Source organism: Heterodontus francisci, chromosome 2 (genome assembly GCF_036365525.1).
Source record: "Heterodontus francisci isolate sHetFra1 chromosome 2, sHetFra1.hap1, whole genome shotgun sequence".
NCBI lineage: Eukaryota > Metazoa > Chordata > Chondrichthyes > Heterodontiformes > Heterodontidae > Heterodontus > Heterodontus francisci.
In genome coordinates, this window is record NC_090372.1 from 219,939,209 (window position 1) to 219,960,072 (window position 20,864).

Below are 20,864 nucleotides of genomic sequence, written 5' to 3' on the forward strand. Positions count from 1 at the left end.
ACTGGAATGGAGAATCAGACTGTTCCCAGCTCACTGTGTGTGTACTGGAATGGATAATCAGGCTGTTCCCAGCTCACTGTGTGTGTACTGGAATGGATAATCAGACTGTTCCCAAATCACTGTGTGCACTGGAATGGATAATCAGACTGTTCCCAGCTCACTGTGTGTGTACTGGAATGGATAATCAGACTGTTCCCAAATCACTGTGTGTACTGGAATGGATAATCAGGCTGTTCCCAGCTCACTGTGTGTGTACTGGAATGGATAATCAGACTGTTCCCAGCTCACTGTGTGTGTACTGGAATGGATAATCAGACTGTTCCCAAATCACTGTGTGTACTGGAATGGATAATCAGGCTGTTCCCAGCTCACTGTGTGTACTGGAATGGATAATCAGACTGTTCCCAGCTCACTGTGTGTACTGGAATGGATAATCAGGCTGTTCCCAGCTCACTGTGTGTGTACTGGAATGGATAATCAGACTGTTCCCAAATCACTGTGTGTACTGGAATGGATAATCAGACTGTTCCCAGCTCACTGTGTGTGTACTGGAATGGATAATCAGACTGTTCCCAACTCACTGTGTGTGTACTGGAATGGATAATCAGACTGTTCCCAGCTCACTGTGTGTGTACTGGAATGGATAATCAGGCTGTTCCCAGCTCACTGTGTGTGTACTGGAATGGATAATCAGACTGTTCCCAAATCACTGTGTGTACTGGAATGGATAATCAGACTGTTCCCAGCTCACTGTGTGTGTACTGGAACGGATAATCAGACTGTTCCCAAATCACTGTGTGTACTGGAATGGATAATCAGGCTGTTCCCAGCTCACTGTGTGTGTACTGGAATGGATACTCAGACTGTTCCCAGCTCACTGTGTGTGTACTGGAATGGATAATCAGACTGTTCCCAAATCACTGTGTGTACTGGAATGGATAATCAGGCTGTTCCCAGCTCACTGTGTGTGTACTGGAATGGATAATCAGACTGTTCCCAAATCACTGTGTGTACTGGAATGGATAATCAGACTGTTCCCAGCTCACTGTGTGTACTGGAATGGACAGTCAGTCAGACTGTTCCCAGCTCACTGTGTGTGTACTGGAATGGATAATCAGACTGTTCCCAGCTCACTGTGTGTGTACTGGAATGGATAATCAGGCTGTTCCCAGCTCACGGTGTGTGTACTGGAATGGATAATCAGACTGTTCCCAGCTCACTGTGTGTGTACTGGAATGGATAATCAGACTGTTCCCAAATCACTGTGTGTACTGGAATGGATAATCAGGCTGTTCCCAGCTCACTGTGTGTGTACTGGAATGGATAATCAGACTGTTCCCAGCTCACTGTGTGTGTACTGGAATGGATAATCAGACTGTTCCCAAATCACTGTGTGTACTGGAATGGATAATCAGGCTGTTCCCAGCTCACTGTGTGTGTACTGGAATGGATAATCAGACTGTTCCCAGCTCACTGTGTGTGTACTGGAATGGATAATCAGACTGTTCCCAAATCACTGTGTGTACTGGAATGGATAATCAGGCTGTTCCCAGCTCACTGTGTGTGTACTGGAATGGATAATCAGACTGTTCCCAAATCACTGTGTGTACTGGAATGGATAATCAGGCTGTTCCCAGCTCACTGTGTGTACTGGAATGGATAATCAGACTGTTCCCAGCTCGCTGTGTGTACTGGAATGGATAATCAGGCTGTTCCCAGCTCACTGTGTGTGTACTGGAATGGAGAATCAGACTGTTCCCAGCTCACTGTGTGTGTACTGGAATGGATAATCAGGCTGTTCCCAGCTCACTGTGTGTGTACTGGAATGGATAATCAGACTGTTCCCAAATCACTGTGTGTACTGGAATGGATAATCAGACTGTTCCCAGCTCACTGTGTGTGTACTGGAATGGATAATCAGACTGTTCCCAAATCACTGTGTGTACTGGAATGGATAATCAGGCTGTTCTCAGCTCACTGTGTGTGTACTGGAATGGATAATCAGACTGTTCCCAGCTCACTGTCTGTGTACTGGAATGGATAATCAGACTGTTCCCAAATCACTGTGTGTACTGGAATGGATAATCAGGCTGTTCCCAGCTCACTGTGTGTACTGGAATGGATAATCAGACTGTTCCCAGCTCACTGTGTGTGTACTGGAATGGATAATCAGGCTGTTCCCAGCTCACTGTGTGTGTACTGGAATGGAGAATCAGACTGTTCCCAGCTCACTGTGTGTGTACTGGAACGGATAATCAGACTGTTCCCAAATCACTGTGTGTACTGGAATGGATAATCAGGCTGTTCCCAGCTCACTGTGTGTGTACTGGAATGGATAATCAGACTGTTCCCAGCTCACTGTGTGTGTACTGGAATGGATAATCAGACTGTTCCCAAATCACTGTGTGTACTGGAATGGATAATCAGGCTGTTCCCAGCTCACTGTGTGTGTACTGGAATGGATAATCAGACTGTTCCCAAATCACTGTGTGTACTGGAATGGATAATCAGGCTGTTCCCAGCTCACTGTGTGTGTACTGGAATGGATAATCAGACTGTTCCCAGCTCACTGTGTGTGTACTGGAATGGATAATCAGACTGTTCCCAAATCACTGTGTGTACTGGAATGGATAATCAGACTGTTCCCAGCTCAGTGTGTGTGTACTGGAATGGATAATCAGACTGTTCCCAGCTCACTGTGTGTGTACTGGAATGGATAATCAGACTGTTCCCAAATCACTGTGTGTACTGGAATGGATAATCAGGCTGTTCCCAGCTCACTGTGTGTGTACTGGAATGGATAATCAGACTGTTCCCAGCTCACTGTGTGTGTACTGGAATGGATAATCAGACTGTTCGCAGATCACTGTGTGTGTACTGGAATGGATAATTAGGCTGTTCCCAGCTCACTGTGTGTGTACTGGAATGGATAATCAGGCTGTTCCCAGCTCACTGTGTGTGTACTGGAATGGATAATCAGACTGTTCCCAGCTCACTGTGTGTGTACTGGAATGGATAATCAGGCTGTTCCCAGCTCACTGTGTGTGTACTGGAATGGATAATCAGACTGTTCCCAAATCACTGTGTGTACTGGAATGGATAATCAGGCTGTTCCCAAATCACTGTGTGTGTACTGGAATGGATAATCAGACTGTTCCCAAATCACTGTGTGTACTGGAATGGATAATCAGACTGTTCCCAGCTCACTGTGTGTGTACTGGAATGGATAATCAGACTGTTCCCAAATCACTGTGTGTGTACTGGAATGGATAATCAGACTGTTCCCAGTTCACTGTGTGTGTACTGGAATGGATAATCAGGCTGTTCCCAAATCACTGTGTGTACTGGAATGGATAATCAGACTGTTCCCAGCTCACTGTGTGTGTACTGGAATGGATAATCAGACTGTTCCCAAATCACTGTGTGTACTGGAATGGATAATCAGACTGTTCCCAGCTCACTGTGTGTGTACTGGAATGGATAATCAGGCTGTTCCCAGCTCACTGTGTGTGTACAGGAATGGATAATCAGGCTGTTCCCAGCTCACTGTGTGTGTACTGGAATGGATAATCAGACTGTTCCCAGCTCACTGTGTGTGTACTGGAATGGATAATCAGACTGTTCCCAAATCACTGTGTGTACTGGAATGGATAATCAGACTGTTCCCAGCTCACTGTTTGTGTACTGGAATGGATAATCAGACTGTTCCCAGCTCACTGTGTGTACTGGAATGGATAATCAGACTGTTCCCAGCTCACTGTTTGTGTACTGGAATGGATAATCAGACTGTTCCCAAATCACTGTGTGTACTGGAATGGATAATCAGACTGTTCCCAGCTCACTGTGTGTGTACTGGAATGGATAATCAGACTGTTCCCAGCTCACTGTGTGTGTACTGGAATGGATAATCAGGCTGTTCCCAGCTCACTGTGTGTGTACTGGAATGGATAATCAGACTGTTCCCAGCTCACTGTGTGTACTGGAATGGATAATCAGACTGTTCCCAGCTCACTGTGTGTGTACTGGAATGGAGAATCAGACTGTTCCCAGCTCACTGTGTGTACTGGAATGGATAATCAGACTGTTCCCAAATCACTGTGTGTACTGGAATGGATAATCAGGCTGTTCCAAGCTCACTGTGTGTGTACTGGAATGGATAATCAGACTGTTCCCAAATCACTGTGTGTACTGGAATGGATAATCAGACTGTTCCCAGCTCACTGTGTGTGTACTGGAATGGATAATCAGACTGTTCCCAAATCACTGTGTGTGTACTGGAATGGATAATCAGACTGTTCCCAGCTCACTGTGTGTGTACTGGAATGGATAATCAGACTGTTCCCAGCTCACTGTGTATGTACTGGAATGGATAATCAGACTGTTCCCAGCTCACTGTTTGTGTACTGGAATGGATAATCAGACTGTTCCCAGCTCACTGTTTGTGTACTGGAATGGATAATCAGACTGTTCCCAGCTCACTGTGTGTGTACTGGAATGGATAATCAGACTGTTCCCAAATCACTGTGTGTACTGGAATGGATAATCATACTGTTCCCAGCTCACTGTTTGTGTACTGGAATGGATAATCAGACTGTTCCCAGCTCACTGTGTGTACTGGAATGGATAATCAGACTGTTCCCAGCTCACTGTTTGTGTACTGGAATGGATAATCAGACTGTTCCCAAATCACTGTGTGTACTGGAATGGATAATCAGACTGTTCCCAGCTCACTGTGTGTGTACTGGAATGGATAATCAGGCTGTTCCCAGCTCACTGTGTGTGTACTGGAATGGATAATCAGACTGTTCCCAAATCACTGTGTGTACTGGAATGGATTATCAGACTGTTCCCAGCTCACTGTGTGTGTACTGGAATGGATAATCAGACTGTTCCCAAATCACTGTGTGTACTGGAATGGATAATCAGACTGTTCCCAGCTCACTGTGTGTGTACTGGAATGGATAATCAGACTGTTCCCAGCTCACTGTGTGTGTACTGGAATGGATAATCAGACTGTTCCCAGCTCACTGTGTGTGTTTTGGAATGGATAATCAGACTGTTCCCAGCTCACTGTGTGTGTACTGGAATGGATAATCAGTCTGTTCCCAGCTCACTGTGTGTGTACTGGAATGGATAATCAGACTGTTCCCAGCTCACTGTGTGTGTACTGGAATGGATAATCAGGCTGTTCCCAGCTCACTGTGTGTGTACTGGAATGGATAATCAGACTGTTCCCAGATCACACTGTGTGCTGTGTGAACGGCAGACCTTGTGGGGTTCACAATATCTCCCAGCAGTCTCTCTTTCTTCCCCTCACTCCCCACCCATCAGAACAGCACAGTCAGGAGTCTTGTTCTGGGGGAATTGTCAGCAAAGCACTTCCCCATACATGGGAGTGCCTTATAACACAAAATAAAAGCCACTGTGCAGGCTCTCATCAGTCCAATGCCTGCTGAGCACAGTGAGCAGGAAGATCCTAAGTATCCACCCTGCTGTGTGAACTGCTCTGAGGGTGTGAATTTAAGATCACAAAAAAAAATCAAATCAAAGGGAGACGTTAGTGAACATTTTCTTTGTGTAGGGGGATGTTAGACGTGGGTTATCTACCTGAAGGAACGGAGGGAGCAGAATCCATAATCACTTTTAAAGGGGTACTGGATAAATACTGGAAGAAATAAAGTTAACAGGGTGTGGGACAACAGCAGTGGAATGGGACTGAGGGCAGATCTCTTTCAGAGAGAGAGAGTACATAAGCATTTTGGGCCGAATGGCTGTCTCCTGTGCTGTAAAGTTCCATGGTGCTGGTAGAACTTAGCCCATTTAACATGCCGATTTTCTTTTTCTTTAAGTCAGTGTTGCTGATTCCACTCCCCACTTCCAACCCCACCCTGATCCTATCTGATGAGTTGCAGACAGGAAGGCAGGGGGGAAATCAGTCAAGCATGCTAAGCATTGCCCAGTGGTCTGTGCTGGAATTTGCATGGGTGCAACAGAGCTCCTGGCCACTCCAGGCTCCAATATCCAATTTGCCGTTTAGGTTCAGGAAGGACACTTGCAGTGCAGGAAAGGGAACATGCAGGTTCTCAAGGAGCTTACACAATAAAAGCAAAATACTGCAGATGCTGGAAATCTGAAATAAAAACAAGAAATGCTGGAAATACTCAGCAGATCTGGCAGCATCTGTAGAAAGAGAAGCAGAATTAACGTTTCAGGTCAGTGACCCTTCAGACTCTCCTCAAGGATCTAGCTTATCCCTGGGTGTGAGTCAGCACCTTTTAAAGGGGAGGAAAGAATATAGGAAAAAAACCCAATGGTCTTGTAAGGTGTGATCATGCTTTCACCTGTTGGGCAGTGGATGGTGCAGAAGGACAGGGACTGTCAGGTGGGCAGGGCACTGTCAGTCAACATCTCATTGCTGAGCTGAACTGCACTGGGGATGCCTGGCAGGAAGCTGTAGCTCAACCCAAGATGCAGAGGTTCAGAAAGAATCTTTGTCGGCAAGGGGACTTTTACATGGAGCGCTGTAGAGTCATTTATGGCACAGAAGGAGGCCATTCGGCCCTTTGAGTCCATGCTGGCTCTCCACAGAGCAATCCAGTCAGTCCCACTCCCCAGCTCAATCCCTGTAGCCCTGCAAGTCTATTTCCTTCAAGTGAACATCCAAATTCCTTTTGAAGTCATTGACTGTCTCTGCTTCCAGTACCCTTGTGGACAGTGAGTTCCAGGTCATTACCACCCATTGCATGAAAAAGTTCTTCCTCATATTCCCCCTGCATCTCTAGACCAAAACCTTCAATCTGTGTCCCTTAGTCCTTGCACTATTAGTCAATGAGAACAGTTTTTCCTTGTCTAATTTATATAAGCCTGTCATAATCTTGTACACCTCTATTAAATCTCCGCTCAATCTCCTTTGTTATAAGGAGAACAACCCCAAACTTTCCAACTTAACCTAAAATCCCCCATCTCTGGAACCATTCTGGTAAATCTCCTCGGCACCCTCTCAAAGACCCTCACATCCTTCCTGAAGTGTGACCTGAACTGGACACAATACTCCAGCTGGAGCCTCACCAGAGCTTTATAAAGGTTCAGCATAACTTCCCTGCTTTTGTACTCAATGTCTCAATTTATGAAGCCCGAGATCGCAGACACTTTACTAACCACTCTCTCAAAGATCGATGCACATGCACCCCAGGTTCCTGCACATTCTTCAGAACTGCACCATTAAGTAAATATTGCCTTTCCCTATACCTTCTGCCAAAATGCATCACCTCACACTTGTCAGTATTAAATACCATCTGCCACCTGTCTGCCCATTCTGCTAGCCTATGTCTTGTTGCAGGCAGTTCATATGATCCTCATATCATCCTATATCACAAAAAAAACAAGATTATTTTGTACATCAAAAATGAACCTTTCAAAATGACATTCTTTTTAATTACTGCACACCGACAAACATACTCATTGCATAATTATGTTAAGCATGAAATGAGAAAAGTCCATTGACAAATGGTGTACACTCTGCTCTCCTGTCCCCATCCCAAAGCTCCTGGATGCTTGTTGTGTCCCACAGTGTTTTTCTTGGTTCTTGGTTTGGTATTTCTATGGTCCTAACAGCCTACTCTCCACACAGTCTATGGCATCTCAGTCTACAATCACCCACACAACCTCCACTTTTCCCACACCAGACATAGGCACAAGTGGAGCCAATTTTGCTCCTAGAGCCGATTTCTCCATTCAGTGAGATCATGGCTGATCGCAGCCCAACTCCGTATACCCTTCTTTGTCCCATATCCCTTTGGATATCAAAATTCTATCAATTTCAGTTTTAAATCAATTGCTGTTTGCAGATGTGAGTTCTAAACTTCTGCCACCCTTTGTGTGTAGAATTGTTTTCTAATTTCACTCCTGAAAGGTCTGGCTCTAATTTTTAGACTCTCAGCCAGCAGAAATAGTTTCTCCCTATCTTGGGTAATATCTTGAAAACTTCCATCAAATCACCCCCTTAACCATCTCTATTAATATCATCCTCCAATTCCTCTCCCCCACAAAGGCACTAATCTGCTGGGCTGTGATTCTGTGGGTTGTGTACAAGGGTTTTATGTTTTGGGCAGAAGGAACCTCAGAATGGATAGTTTGTGTAGAATTCTGTCCTGCATTCCCTCCCATGAGCGTGTCCAGCGGGTAGCTGGGCTGCACAGACCGAGGAAGATCTCAGGTCTGATAACTTGTTAAATGATCTCAGCATAAGGTTAGGCTCCGTTGTGTTTTGGGCATAGATGTGACCCTTGCGGTTGATACTCACCGCTCACGGTTGGATGCTTTTTGTTTTTATACTTTCATGGATGTGGGCATTGCTGGTAAAGCCAACATTTGTTGCCTATCCCTAATTTCCTTTGACAACTAAGTGACTTGCTAGGCCATTTCATAAGGCAGTTAGGAGTCAACCACATTGCTGTGGATCTGGAGTCACATGTAGGCCAGACCAGGTAAGGACGGCAGATTTCCTTCCCTAAAGGACATTAGTGAACCAGATGGGTTTTTACGATCGACGATAGTTTCAATGGCACCATTACTGAGGCTAGCTTACAATTCCAGATTTTTATTAATTAACTGAATTTAAGTTTCACCAGCTGTCGTGATGGGATTTGAACCTGTGTCCCAGGGCCTGGGCCTCTGGATTACTAGTTCAGTGACAGATGGGTGGAAGCAGCAGTCGATGCTCACTACATCCGATGCCAGCAAGAGTTCGCCATCTTCAGGAAGATACCCTCCCCCCACCACATTCAACACCTCCCTCTTCAGTGACATAATGGGGCAATGTTGAGGAATGCAAGTAAAGCTAAACAAGATCACGAAATCTACCCAGAACAGCAGCTCCCGCCCGTGTTGTTCTGACCCATCATTTTAAAGCACGGGTGATGGTAACAAGAAGCTAAGCGTGACACCCTTCATTTAACCATTTCTCATTCTACTTCCCCCTCTGTCCCTGCTGCGTTGAGCTATAGCCGCGCACAACCCTGAGTCACAATCAAGGTAAAATGTCAAGTGTTACGAAAGTGCTTCTATATTTTTTTGTTAAGTATATGTTTTTGAGGACGTATATTTAAATTGTGAAGATGGATTCATTGGAAAGTTGAAGATTTCAAAGAAGTTGGACTTTGCTTTGTTGTTGACAGTTCATTGAAAGGACACTGAGATGTTGTTTAACAGCAGCCTTGCTGGAAGTCATGTGCTTTGAGCAATAAACAACAGAAACTTGGTGACTTGAGGGAGATGTTTACAGAGAAATGACAGGTCAAGATGTATTGAGGTCAGGAGGTTTGACTCTTGAGATATTCTTTTTGATTTCGCTTTGGGCATTGTGTTGGGGTGTGAACTGTTTCGAAGACAGTTGGGAGAAAACGAGCCAAGAGAGCAGCCACCCTCAGCTCACCCTCTTCCATCTCTTTGAGAACTTCCTGAGAATCAAATGCAAGAAATAGAGAAACTAATACTGCATTTCTCCTGAAACGCCTGCCAGAAACTCCTGATGCCACATTTCTGCTGGAAAGCCTGCCGAACTGATCCTCAATGTCGCTTGAAAAGACCTGCTCTAGAAAGATCCCAGAGACAGCTGTCTACGCGTAGTTGGGAGGCCAGACCAAAAAGGGACAACTGACAACTTTCCATATCTTCACTTTTTTCTTCAAGAATTAGCAAGTTTTTGCCCAAAGTATTCCTTTTTGTCTTTTTTTTTTCTGTAACAGATAACTGCAGGGAGAATTTCTGTATTTTTTTCAGTGTATGTGAGTTTGTGTGTGGGAAGTTTAAAAAGGGGAGCTTTCATATTTCAATCTGTGTGTTAATGCTTTGCTTCATTACTAATTAAGTCTTGTTTTATAATAAACTGATAATTTTGTTGTTTATTAAAGTGATCTGGTTGGTGTATTTTATTTTGGGATAAAGAGTAGAGTATATGATTGACTGCATCAGTAACGGGGTAAACATTTAAAAAAAATATTTGTGACCTGTGGAGAAGTGGAACTAGAAAAGGCAGTGCACTCCCCCTGCCTCGGTTGTAACACAAGGAAGACCATGGTTGTACATGACCTTGTCACCTTGAGAATGTGAGAAATAGAAAAACGAACAAAATATACGCGAAATATTCTCCGTCCAACATAGTTCATGGATCACAGAGTCGTGACTTGCCGCCCTGTACCAACAGCAACTCAAAAATCTCCACCTTCTCTTCAATCTTGACATAGAGCCTCAGATATCGTTAGGACTTAAATAGAAGGGTATGGGGTTTGCTTCCATGGCTCCCTCACCGGCTGAGTTTCCAATCTCGGCTGTCAACTCAGGAGGAGGTGCTGAGTGGATGCAGGAATTAGTCAGCTGGTGTCAACAATCAGCAGGAAGCTGTGACTAGATTGCCCGCCCACCTGCCCGATCTGAATGGTACATGGAGCCTGATGCAGGACCAGCTGAAACCAGGAGGAGTGGGAATAGGTACAGGAGGAGGCCATTCAGCCCCTCAATGGTATTGAGCCATTTAATTAGATCATGGCTGATCTGCATCTCAACCCCATATACCCGTGTTTTTTAAAATTCATTCGTGGGATGTGGGCATTGCTGGCCAGGCCAGCATTTATTGTCCGTCCCTAACTGCCCTTGAGAAGGTGGTGGTGAGCTGCCTTCTTGAACCGCTACAGTCCTTGTGGTGTAGGTGCACCCACAGTGCTGTTAGGAAATTTTGATCCAGCGACAGTGAAGGAACAGCGATACAGTTCCCAGTCAGGATGGTGTGTGGCTTGGAGGGGACCGTGCAGGTGGTGGTGTTCCCATGCGTCTGCTACCCTTGTCCTTCTAGGTGGTAGAGGTCATGGGTTTGGAAGGTGCTGTCTAAGGAGCCTTGATGCGTTGCTGCAGTGCATCTTGCAGATGATACACACTGCTGCCACTGTGTGTTGATGGATGGAGTGAATGTTTAAGGTGCTGGATGGAGTGCTGATCAAGCGGGCTGCCTTTGCTTCATATCCCTAGATACCCTTATGCAACAAAAATTAATCAATCTCAGTCTTGAAAATTTCAGTTCACCCCCAGCACCTTTTGGAAGGGAGAGAATTCAGAGTCACTTTTACTGATAGCTTGTTATTTAGAGACATTTTAAAATTAATTCAAACTCAAGCTAGGACTAATCTTTGGATTATTAGTCTAGTGGCACAGCCACTACACTACTGTACACTGCAGACAAATTCTCAACACTATTTTAGATCACACACCAAGAACAAAAGCACAAATCGCTTTGGCCATTCAGTAGGTTGATAATTGCCGGTGAAATGTCCAAAATTCAGTTGACCGACTGTGTGGGGAAAAGATCGATCGATGCCTTTTTATAATGTCCCTACATGTAACATGTCAGTGGATAAGCTCAAAAGCTGGCCAGTGCACTCCATGATCCTCTGATATTGTATTCAGTGTTGAGAAGTAAACCTTGTAAGTGTAAAATCTCTGTAAGTCACACATTTTAAATGTCTTCCAGATCTGTAAAAGGATTTTAAACTCAAACAGCCTTTATAAAGCAGCAAGAAATTTTGAATTCAGGGGCAGCAGACAACAAACCTCTCCTAATGGGGCCCTGAAGGATTGAAAGTCCAAGTTGACTGGTCTTGATAACTCATGCTTGCTCATTCTGAGATGAGAAGTGAGCAACGAGAAGGGCACTATTTCCTGGTGACTGAACAAGTACATTTTTATTTTTAGTACACGGGAATCCAGCTCTGTGAAACTGCCTGTTTTTTTCATGAAAGTTTTAAACTAATGGGCAATCAGTCCTACACACTAACCCTTTACAGATTCTAGTTGTATTTTTTACACACGGGGCAACCGAGAGACTGAAGGCACTCTTGTTGCTTAAAGATATTCCTCTGATTTCAGGCAGGATTGACTAGCACTGTAAGAGACCATTCGGCCCATCATACCTGTGTCAGCTCTTTTAAGTTAATTCCAACTTTCCTGTTCTTTACCCACAGCTCTGCAAATTTTCTTTGCAACTTGTATGTATCCGATATCCTTTTGAAAGTTATTATTGAATCTGCTTCCAACACCCTTTCAGGCAGGTATTCCAGATCACAACAACTCACTGTATAAAAATAATTCTCATTTCCTTCTGGTTCTGTTGCCAATTACCTTAAATCTGCATCTTCTCGTTACTTTTTGAGCACTTCTATTAAGTCTCCTGTTAACCTTCTCTGTTCTAAGGAGAACAAGCCCAGCTTCTCTAGTCTCTCCACATCACAAGTTCCTCCTCCCTGGTACTTAGTTAATCTCCTCTGCATCCTCTCTAAGGGCGTGACATCCTTCCTAAAGTGTGGTGCCCAGAATTGAACACCGTATTCCAGCTGAAGTCTAACCAGTCATTTATAAAGGTTTAGCATAACAAGTTCATGTTACTACTAGAACTGGCTACTGAGTAGAGACATTATCAGCACTTAAAATGGAATTGGCTAAGTAAAGAAATGGAAGGGACACAGGAAAAAGGCAGAGAAAGGGATTTAGAGTTACAGAGCTCCAGTCAAATGGTTGGTTCTAGGTACAGGCATGATGGGCCGAATGCCCTCCTTTTGTACTGTAATTCACGTAATTTTATTCCACTGACAAAGCAGCAGAATTTCTGATGTGAAGTAAAGAAAATGGGTTAGAGGAAAGTTACACAGATAAGGATTTAAGATGCTTTGGAACAGGAACAAAGCAATTGGTTGAACAAACCTTGGAAAGGAAGGGCTGAATGGTACCGGGGCAATGGTGTAATACCAGGAAGAGACTAGAGAAGCTGGAATTAATCGCCTTACAGCACAAAAGGGGAGATTTGATAGAGGTGTTCAACAATCATGAAGGAGTTCTGAGTAAACAAGAATAAACTGTTTTCAGTGGAAGGAGGGTCTGTAACCAAGACACCCAGATTTAAGCTCACTGGCAAAAAAGCCAGAGGGAGAGATGAGAATTTTTTGAATGCAGTGAGTTGTTGTGATCTGGAATGTGCTGCCTGAAAGGATGGTGGAAAGAGATTCAATAATAACTTACTAAAGGGAATTGGATAAATATTTTAAGGGGAGGAAAGTGGAGCTATGAGGAATGTATAAGATTCTGAAGGGGCTTGACAGAGTAGATGTTGAGAGGATGTTTCCCTTCATGGGGGAATATAGAACTCGGGGGCACAGTTTCAAATTAAGGGGTCTCCCATTTAAGACGGAGATGAGGAGGAATTTCTCTGAGGGTCATTAGTGTTCGAATTTCTCTTCCCCAGCGCGCAGTGGAGGTTGGGTCATTGAATATATTGAAGGCTGAGTTAGACAGATTTTTGATTGACAAGGGAGTCAGCGGTTATGGGCGGGTTGGGGGCAGACAGGAAAGTGGAGTTAAGACTGTAATCAGACCAGTCATGATCTTATTGAATGGTGGAGCAGGCATGAGGGGCCAAATGGCCTACTCCTGCTTCTATTTCTTGTGTTCTTATGAAAAATCAGGGGAGTAGGATTAATTCAAAGAGCCGGAATAGGTGAGATGGGACTTTGAACCCTGTCCCTTCTTTAGAAATCAATCAACTGATCCACCTGCTAACTATATTTCCTCAATCCCTCCCCACTCCCGTAACTCTTGCTTGTACTATCCCGGTCAATGTCCTTTCCTAAGAATCTATTTCACAACTCCAATACCCTTTGGGTAAAAGTGCTGTCCCTTTACATTCTGCAGTAAAGAATGTTTTATTTGTATTGCCTGTGATTTGAACTCTTCACCACAGAGTTTGCAGCTTTGAGTCTTGTGAACGCCCATCGTGACCTTGAAAAGCTCAATTAAGGTCGTCTCAAACCCTGTCCCTTCCTGAAGGAAACCAGCTGAGCTTCCTTAACCTTTCCGCTTAACTTGAATTCCCGATAGCGGGAATTGCCTTTGTTGCTGACTCCACGTGGACTACACTGTCCAGTGTAATCCGCAAGAGTGGGGGAGAGAGAGTGAAAAAGTGATAGAGGGAGAGACAGCTATCCCTAGTGGTGCCCGTTAAATGATATTTAACCGAATATGTGCCCCCCCCGACGCCCACATTCGTTCTCCTCTTCCCAGGAACTGACAGTAGCGGTACAGTTTGCTGTGTCATAACAAGACAGAGAGAGGCAGACCAATTGCCCTGCCACCCTGGGGAGTTCTGGATGAAAGGATAAGAAGGGCATCAGTACTTTTTGCCATCAGGAATTGGGTATAACTGTCCTACCTTTTTTGTGACATGTCTGACTGCAGAAATCGGTTCCTGTGTGAGTAAAGATCAACCAATTACATTTTGAGCGGAAACAACGCATTAATTTTGAAGATACTGCCCATTTTAACTGTAAATAAGCCCCCCCCCCCCCCCCCCCCAGAGTGGGATTAAAACTTTACCTATAAGCTCTGTGTGCTCAGGCAAGGAGTGGGAGGGAGCAGGGAGCGGGGGTTTATCAACTTCTCAGTCTTTGCACGCACAAATGCTGATGGCTATTTGTTTACTATTTAAGTACATCCTTTCAAGGAATTCAGTCATTCCTCTCATTTCCAGCTGTGTCCACTTTGTTAAACTTGGTCTCCTCTGGAGACATCGAGAGTGGGTCAATGGTGGGTAGGATCTGTAAAACAGGCTGGATGTGATGGCCGCTTTAAAGGGAGGAGTACTACTGTCCGGGCCAAATCTGTTAAATGGTGGAGCGGAAGGCAGGATGGGCTCAAAGTATTCTCTTTTGGCTGGCTTTGAGGGTCCTCTGGTCATTTCTGGCCTTTGATGACAATGGTTCTACCTTGAGGACTCCCCTCAGCCTGATGTCTCTTGATCCAGCCTGACACTCCTGGTCCACTCCTCATGCCACAACCTCTTCAGTCTACTATGCCCCTGCTCTCTCTGACTCATTCCAAAAACCCTTTCCATCTGACCCTCTCCTTCCCCGCGTTCCAAATCCCACTAAAATCTTTTAGATTGCTCTCACCTACCCCCAACCTTGCACAACCCCCAGAACTCCATTCTTCACTTTCCAGCTCAGTGCCCATTTCATTCTCTGAGCTTTCCCGTGTAAAGGCTAAGGTGCTGTAGCAGTTCAGTAGCAGTGTTAACCCAGTTCCTAGCCAGTGTGATTTTGCCCCTCAAAACTACCCTTAAAATCCCTTGCGATTTGGTCTTTGTTACTGCTACGTGTTTCTGACTTGGACAAGGGAATCAGCAGTTGTGCAGGTGAAACATAATACAGGAGACACTTTAGATAACAAGAAGGAAAGCAGTCAGACTGTGTGATGCAGTGGAATTTAAATTTCTCAGCTGCCATGGTGGGATTTGTCTCTGGATCATTAGTCCATGTGGCTCAGTGTCAACTCCTGTGAAGTGGCTTGGGACATTTTTACCACATTAAAGGTGCTAAATAAATGCACGTTTGTTTTCTTCTTACGCTCACCACTTGCTTGCAAACGAAGTTCCCCAGCAGACTGGCTGTTCTGGGTGGGCTCCCTTTATTCAGCCCCACAATCTTCCTGTGTGGGTATGTGCCCTCACCATCCCATGCCTCGGTGAGCAGAAAAAATCAAAGCAGGGCAAAAGGACAACAAAACTGACAGTGGGTTCAAACGGACTCTAAAATATTAGTGCTTTAACCCATAACACACACTGTGTTCGTGAACCCAGCCCCCTTCTCTCCTGCTCCCTGTGCTGTGTCAGTGACCCCAGCCCCCCATTCTGTCCACTCCCTGTGCTGTGTCAGTGACCCCAGCCCCCATTCTGTCCACACCCTGTGCTGTTAGTGACCCGAGCCCCCATTCTGTCCACACCCTGTGCTGTTAGTGACCCGAGCCCCCATTCTGTCCACTCCCTGTGCTGCTAGTGACCCGAGCACCCATTCTGTCCACACCCTGTGCTGTGTCAGTGACCCCATCCCCCATTCTGTCCACTCCCTGTGCTGTTAGTGACCCGAGCCCCCATTCTGTCCACACCCTGTGCTGTTAGTGACCCGAGCCCCCATTCTGTCCACTTCCTGTGCTGTTAGTGACCCAAGCCCCCATTCTGTTCACTCCCTGTGCTGTGTCAGTGACCCCAGCCCCCCATTCTGTCCACACCCTGTGCTGTGTTAGTTAACCCAGCCCCCATTCTGCCACTCCCTGTGCTGTCAGTGACCCGAGCCCCCATTCTGTCCACACCCTGTGCTTTGTTAGTGACCCCAGCCCCCATTCTGTCCACTCCTTGTGCACTGTTAGTGACCCCAGCGCCCATTCTGTGCACTCCTTGTGCTGTTAGTGACCCCAACCCCCATTCTGTCCACTCCCTGTGCTGTGTTAGTTACCCCAGCCCCCATTCTGTCCACTCCCTGTGCACTGTTAGTGACCCCAGCACCCATTCTGTCCACTCCTTGTGCTGTTAGTGACCCCAACCCCCATTCTGTCCACTCCCTGTGCTGTGTTAGTGACCCCAGCGCCCATTCTGTCCACTCCTTGTGCTGTTAGTGACCCCAGCCCCCAATCTGCCACTCCCTGTGCTGTGTTAGTGACCCCAGCCCCCATTCTGTCCACTCCCTGTGCTGTGTTAGTTACCCCAGCGCCCATTCTGTCCACTCCCTGTGCTGTGTCAGTGACCCCAAGCCCCCCATTCTGTCCACTCCCTGTGCTGTGTCAGTGACCCCAAGCCCCCCATTCTGTCCACACCCTGTGCGGTGTCAGTGACCCAAGCCCCCCATTCTGTCCACACCCTGTGCTGTGTCAGTGACCCCAGCCCCCATTCTGTTCACTCCCTGTGCTCTGTTAGTGACCCCAGCCCCCATTCTGTCCACTCCCTGTGCTGTGTTAGTGACCCCAGCCCCCATTCTGTCCACTCCCTGTGCACTGTTAGTGACCCCAGCGCCCATTCTGTCCACTCCTTGTGCTGTTAGTGACCCCAACCCCCATTCTGTCCACTCCCTGTGCTGTGTCAGTGACCCCAAGCCCCCCATTCTGTCCACTCCCTGTGCTGTGTCAGTGACCCCAAGCCCCCCATTCTGTCCACTCCCTGTGCTGTGTCAGTGACCCCAAGACCCCCATTCTGTCCACACCCTGTGCTGTGTCAGTGACCCAAGCCCCCCATTCTGTCCACACCCTGTGCTGTGTCAGTGACCCCAGCCCCCATTCTGTCCACTCCCTGTGCTATTAGTGACCCCAGCCCCCATTCTGTCCACTCCCTGTGCTCTGTTAGTGACCCCAGCCCCCATTCTGTCCACTCCCTGTGCTGTGTTAGTGACCCCAGCCCCCATTCTGTCCACTCCCTGTGCTGTTAGTGACCCCAAGCCCCCATTCTGTCCACTCCCTGTGCTGTTAGTGACCCCAGCCCCCATTCTGCCACTCCCTGTGCTGTCAGTGACCCGAGCTCCCATTCTGTCCACACTCTGTGCTGTTAGTGACCCCAGCTCCCATTCTGTCCACTCCCTGTGCTGTTAGTGACCCCAGCCCCCATTCTGCCACTCCCTGTGCTCTGTTAGTGACCCCAGCCCCCATTCTGTCCACTCCCTGTGCTGTGTCAGTGACCCCAGCTCCCATTCTGTCCACTCCCTGTGCTGTGTCAGTGACCCCAGCCCCCATTCTGCCACTCCCTGTGCTGTTAGTGACCCCAACCCCCATTCTGTCCACTCCCTGTGCTGTGTTAGTGACCCCAACCCCCATTCTGTCCATTCCCTGTGCTGTGTTAGTGACCCCAGCCCCCAATCTGTCCACTCCCTGTGCTGTGTCAGTGACCCCAGCTCCCATTCTGTCCACTCCCTGTGCTGTGTCAGTGACCCCAGCCCCCATTCTGTCCACTCCCTGTGCTGTGTCAGTGACCCCAGCCCCCATTCTGTCCGCTCCCTGTGCTGTGTCAGTGACCCCAGCCCCCATTCTGTCCGCTCCCTGTGCTGTGTCAGTGACCCCAGCTCCCATTCTGTCCACACCCTGTGCTGTGTTAGTTACCCCAGCTCCCATTCTGCCCACACCCTGTGCTGTGTTAGTTACCCCAGCTCCCATTCTGTCCACTCCCTGTGCTGTGTTAATTACACCAGCCCCCATTCTGTCCACACACTGTGCTGTGTTAATTACCCCAGCCCCCATTCTGTCCACACCCTGTGCTGTGTTAGTTACCCCAGCTCCCATTCTGTCCACTCTCTGTGCTGTGTTAGTTACCCCAGCTTCCATTCTGTCCACTCCCTGTGCTGTGTTAGTTACCCCAGCTCCCATTCTGTCCGCTCCCTGTGCTGTGTTAGTTACCCCAGCTCCCATTCTGTCCACACCCTGTGCTGTGTCAGTGACCCCAGCTCCCATTCTGTCCACTCCCTGTGCTGTGTCAGTGACTCCAGCCCCCATTCTGTCCACACCCTGTGCAGTGTTAGTTACCCCAGCTGCCATTCTGTCCACTCCCTGTGCTGTGTTCGTTACCCCAGCCCCCATTCTGTCCACTCCCTGTGCTGTGTTAGTTACCCCAGCTTCCATTCTGTCCACTCCCTGTGCTGTGTTAGTTACACCAGCTCCCATTCTGTCCACTCCCTGTGCTGTTAGTGACCCCAGCCCCCATTCTGCCACTCCCTGTGCTGTCAGTGACCCCAGCCCCCATTCTGTCCACACCCTGTGCTGTGTTAGTGACCCCAGCCCCCATTCTGTCCACTCCCTGTGCTGTGTTAGTGACCCCAGCCCCCATTCTGTCCACTCCCTGTGCTGTGTTAGTGACCCAAGCCCCCATTCTGTCCACTCCCTGTGCTGTTAGTGACCCCAACCCCCATTCTGTCAACTCCCTGTGCTGTGTTAGTGACCCAAGCCCCCATTCTGTCCACACCCTGTGCTGTTAGTGACCCCAACCCCCATTCTGTCCACTCCTCGTGCTGTGTTAGTGACCCCAGCTCCCATTCTGTCCACTCCCTGTGCTGTGTCAGTGACCCCAGCCCCCATTCTGCCACTCCCTGTGCTGTTAGTGACCCCAACCCCCATTCTGTCCACTCCCTGTGCTGTGTTAGTGACCCCAACCCCCATTCTGTCCATTCCCTGTGCTGTGTTAGTGACCCCAGCCCCCAATCTGTCCACTCCCTGTGCTGTGTCAGTGACCCCAGCTCCCATTCTGTCCACTCCCTGTGCTGTGTCAGTGACCCCAGCCCCCATTCTGTCCACTCCCTGTGCTGTGTCAGTGACCCCAGCCCCCATTTTGTCCGCTCCCTGTGCTGTGTCAGTGACCCCAGCCCCCATTCTGTCCGCTCCCTGTGCTGTGTCAGTGACCCCAGCTCCCATTCTGTCCACACCCTGTGCTGTGTTAGTTACCCCAGCTCCCATTCTGCCCACACCCTGTGCTGTGTTAGTTACCCCAGCTCCCATTCTGTCCACTCCCTGTGCTGTGTTAATTACACCAGCCCCCATTCTGTCCACACACTGTGCTGTGTTAGTTACCCCAGCTCCCATTCTGTCCACTCTCTGTGCTGTGTTAGTTACCCCAGCTTCCATTCTGTCCACTCCCTGTGCTGTGTTAGTTACCCCAGCTCCCATTCTGTCCACACCCTGTGCTGTGTCAGTGACCCCAGCTCCCATTCTGTCCACTCCCTGTGCTGTGTTCGTTACCCCAGCTCCCATTCTGTCCACTCCCTGTGCTGTGTTAGTTACCCCAGCCCCCATTCTGTCCACTCCCTGTGCTGTGTTAGTTACCCCAGCCCCCATTCTGTCCACTCCCTGTGCTGTTAGTGACCCCAGCCCCCATTCTGCCACTCCCTGTGCTGTCAGTGACCCCAGCCCCCATTCTGTCCACTCCCTGTGCTGTTAGTGACCCCAGCCCCCATTCTGCCACTCCCTGTGCTGTCAGTGACCCCAGCCCCCATTCTGTCCACTCCCTGTGCTGTTAGTGACCCCAGCCCCAATTCTGTCCACACCCTGTGCTGTTAGTGACCCCAACCCCCATTCTGTCCACTCCTCGTGCTGTGTTAGTGACCCAAGCCCCCATTCTGTCCACTCCCTGTGCTGTGTTAGTGACCCCTGCCCCCATTCTGTCCACTCCCTGTGCTCTGTTAGTGACCCCAGCGCCCATTCTGTCCACTCCCTGTGCTGTGTTAGTGACCCCAGCCCCCATTCTGTCCACTCCCTGTGCTCTGTTAGTGACCCCAGCGCCCATTCTGTCCACTCCCTGTGTTCTGTTAGTGACCCCAGCGCCCATTCTGTCCACTCCTTGTGCTGTTAGTGACCCCAACCCCCATTCTGTCCACTCCCTGTGCTGTGTCAGTGACCCCAGCTCCCATTCTGTCCCTCCTTGTGCTGTTAGTGACCCCAACCCCCATTCTGTCCACTCCCTGTGCTGTGTTAGTGACCCCAGCCCCCATTCTGTCCACTCCTTGTGCTGTTAGTGACCCCAGCCCCCATTCTGTCCACTCCCTGTGCTCTGTTAGTGACCCCAGCCCCCATTCTGTCCACTCCCTGTGCTGTGTCAGTGACCCCAACCCCCATTCTGTCCACTCCCTGTGCTCTGTTAGTAACCCCAGCCCCAATTCTGTCCACTCCCTGTGCTGTGTCAGTGACCCCAGCTCCCATTCTGTCCACCCCCTGTGCTGTGTTAGTGGCCCCAGCCCCACGTTCTGTTCACACCCTTTGCTGTGTTAGGGGCCCCAGCCCCACGTTCTGTCCACACCCTGTGCTGTGTTCGTGACCCCAGCCCCCATTCTGTCCACACCCTGTGCTGTGTTAGTGGCCCCAGCCACACGTTCTGTCCACACCCTGTGCTGTGTTAGTGACCCCAGCTCCCATTCTGTCCACACCCTGTGCTGTGTTAGTGACCCCAGCTCCCATTCTATCCCACTGCCTGTGCTATGCTCACAGAGGAAAAACAGAGATATCCAAATGAAGAAAGAGAGAGAAACGGG

General features: G+C 48.1%; 1 protein-coding gene across 2 annotated transcripts in view; it reads right to left on the bottom strand.

Moving 5' to 3' along the window:
- Positions 1–20,864, bottom strand: part of zftraf1 (zinc finger TRAF-type containing 1) — a 204,447-nt gene that overhangs the window by 28,584 nt on the left and 154,999 nt on the right. The window contains exon 4 of one of the 2 annotated variants that reach the window (XM_068015976.1): positions 14,249–14,284. The exons of the other annotated variant lie outside the window; for it this stretch is intronic. Coding sequence (XP_067872077.1) covers positions 14,249–14,284 — 36 coding nt within the window. The remainder of the gene's footprint in view (positions 1–14,248; positions 14,285–20,864) is intronic. 2 annotated transcript variants of the gene reach the window in all.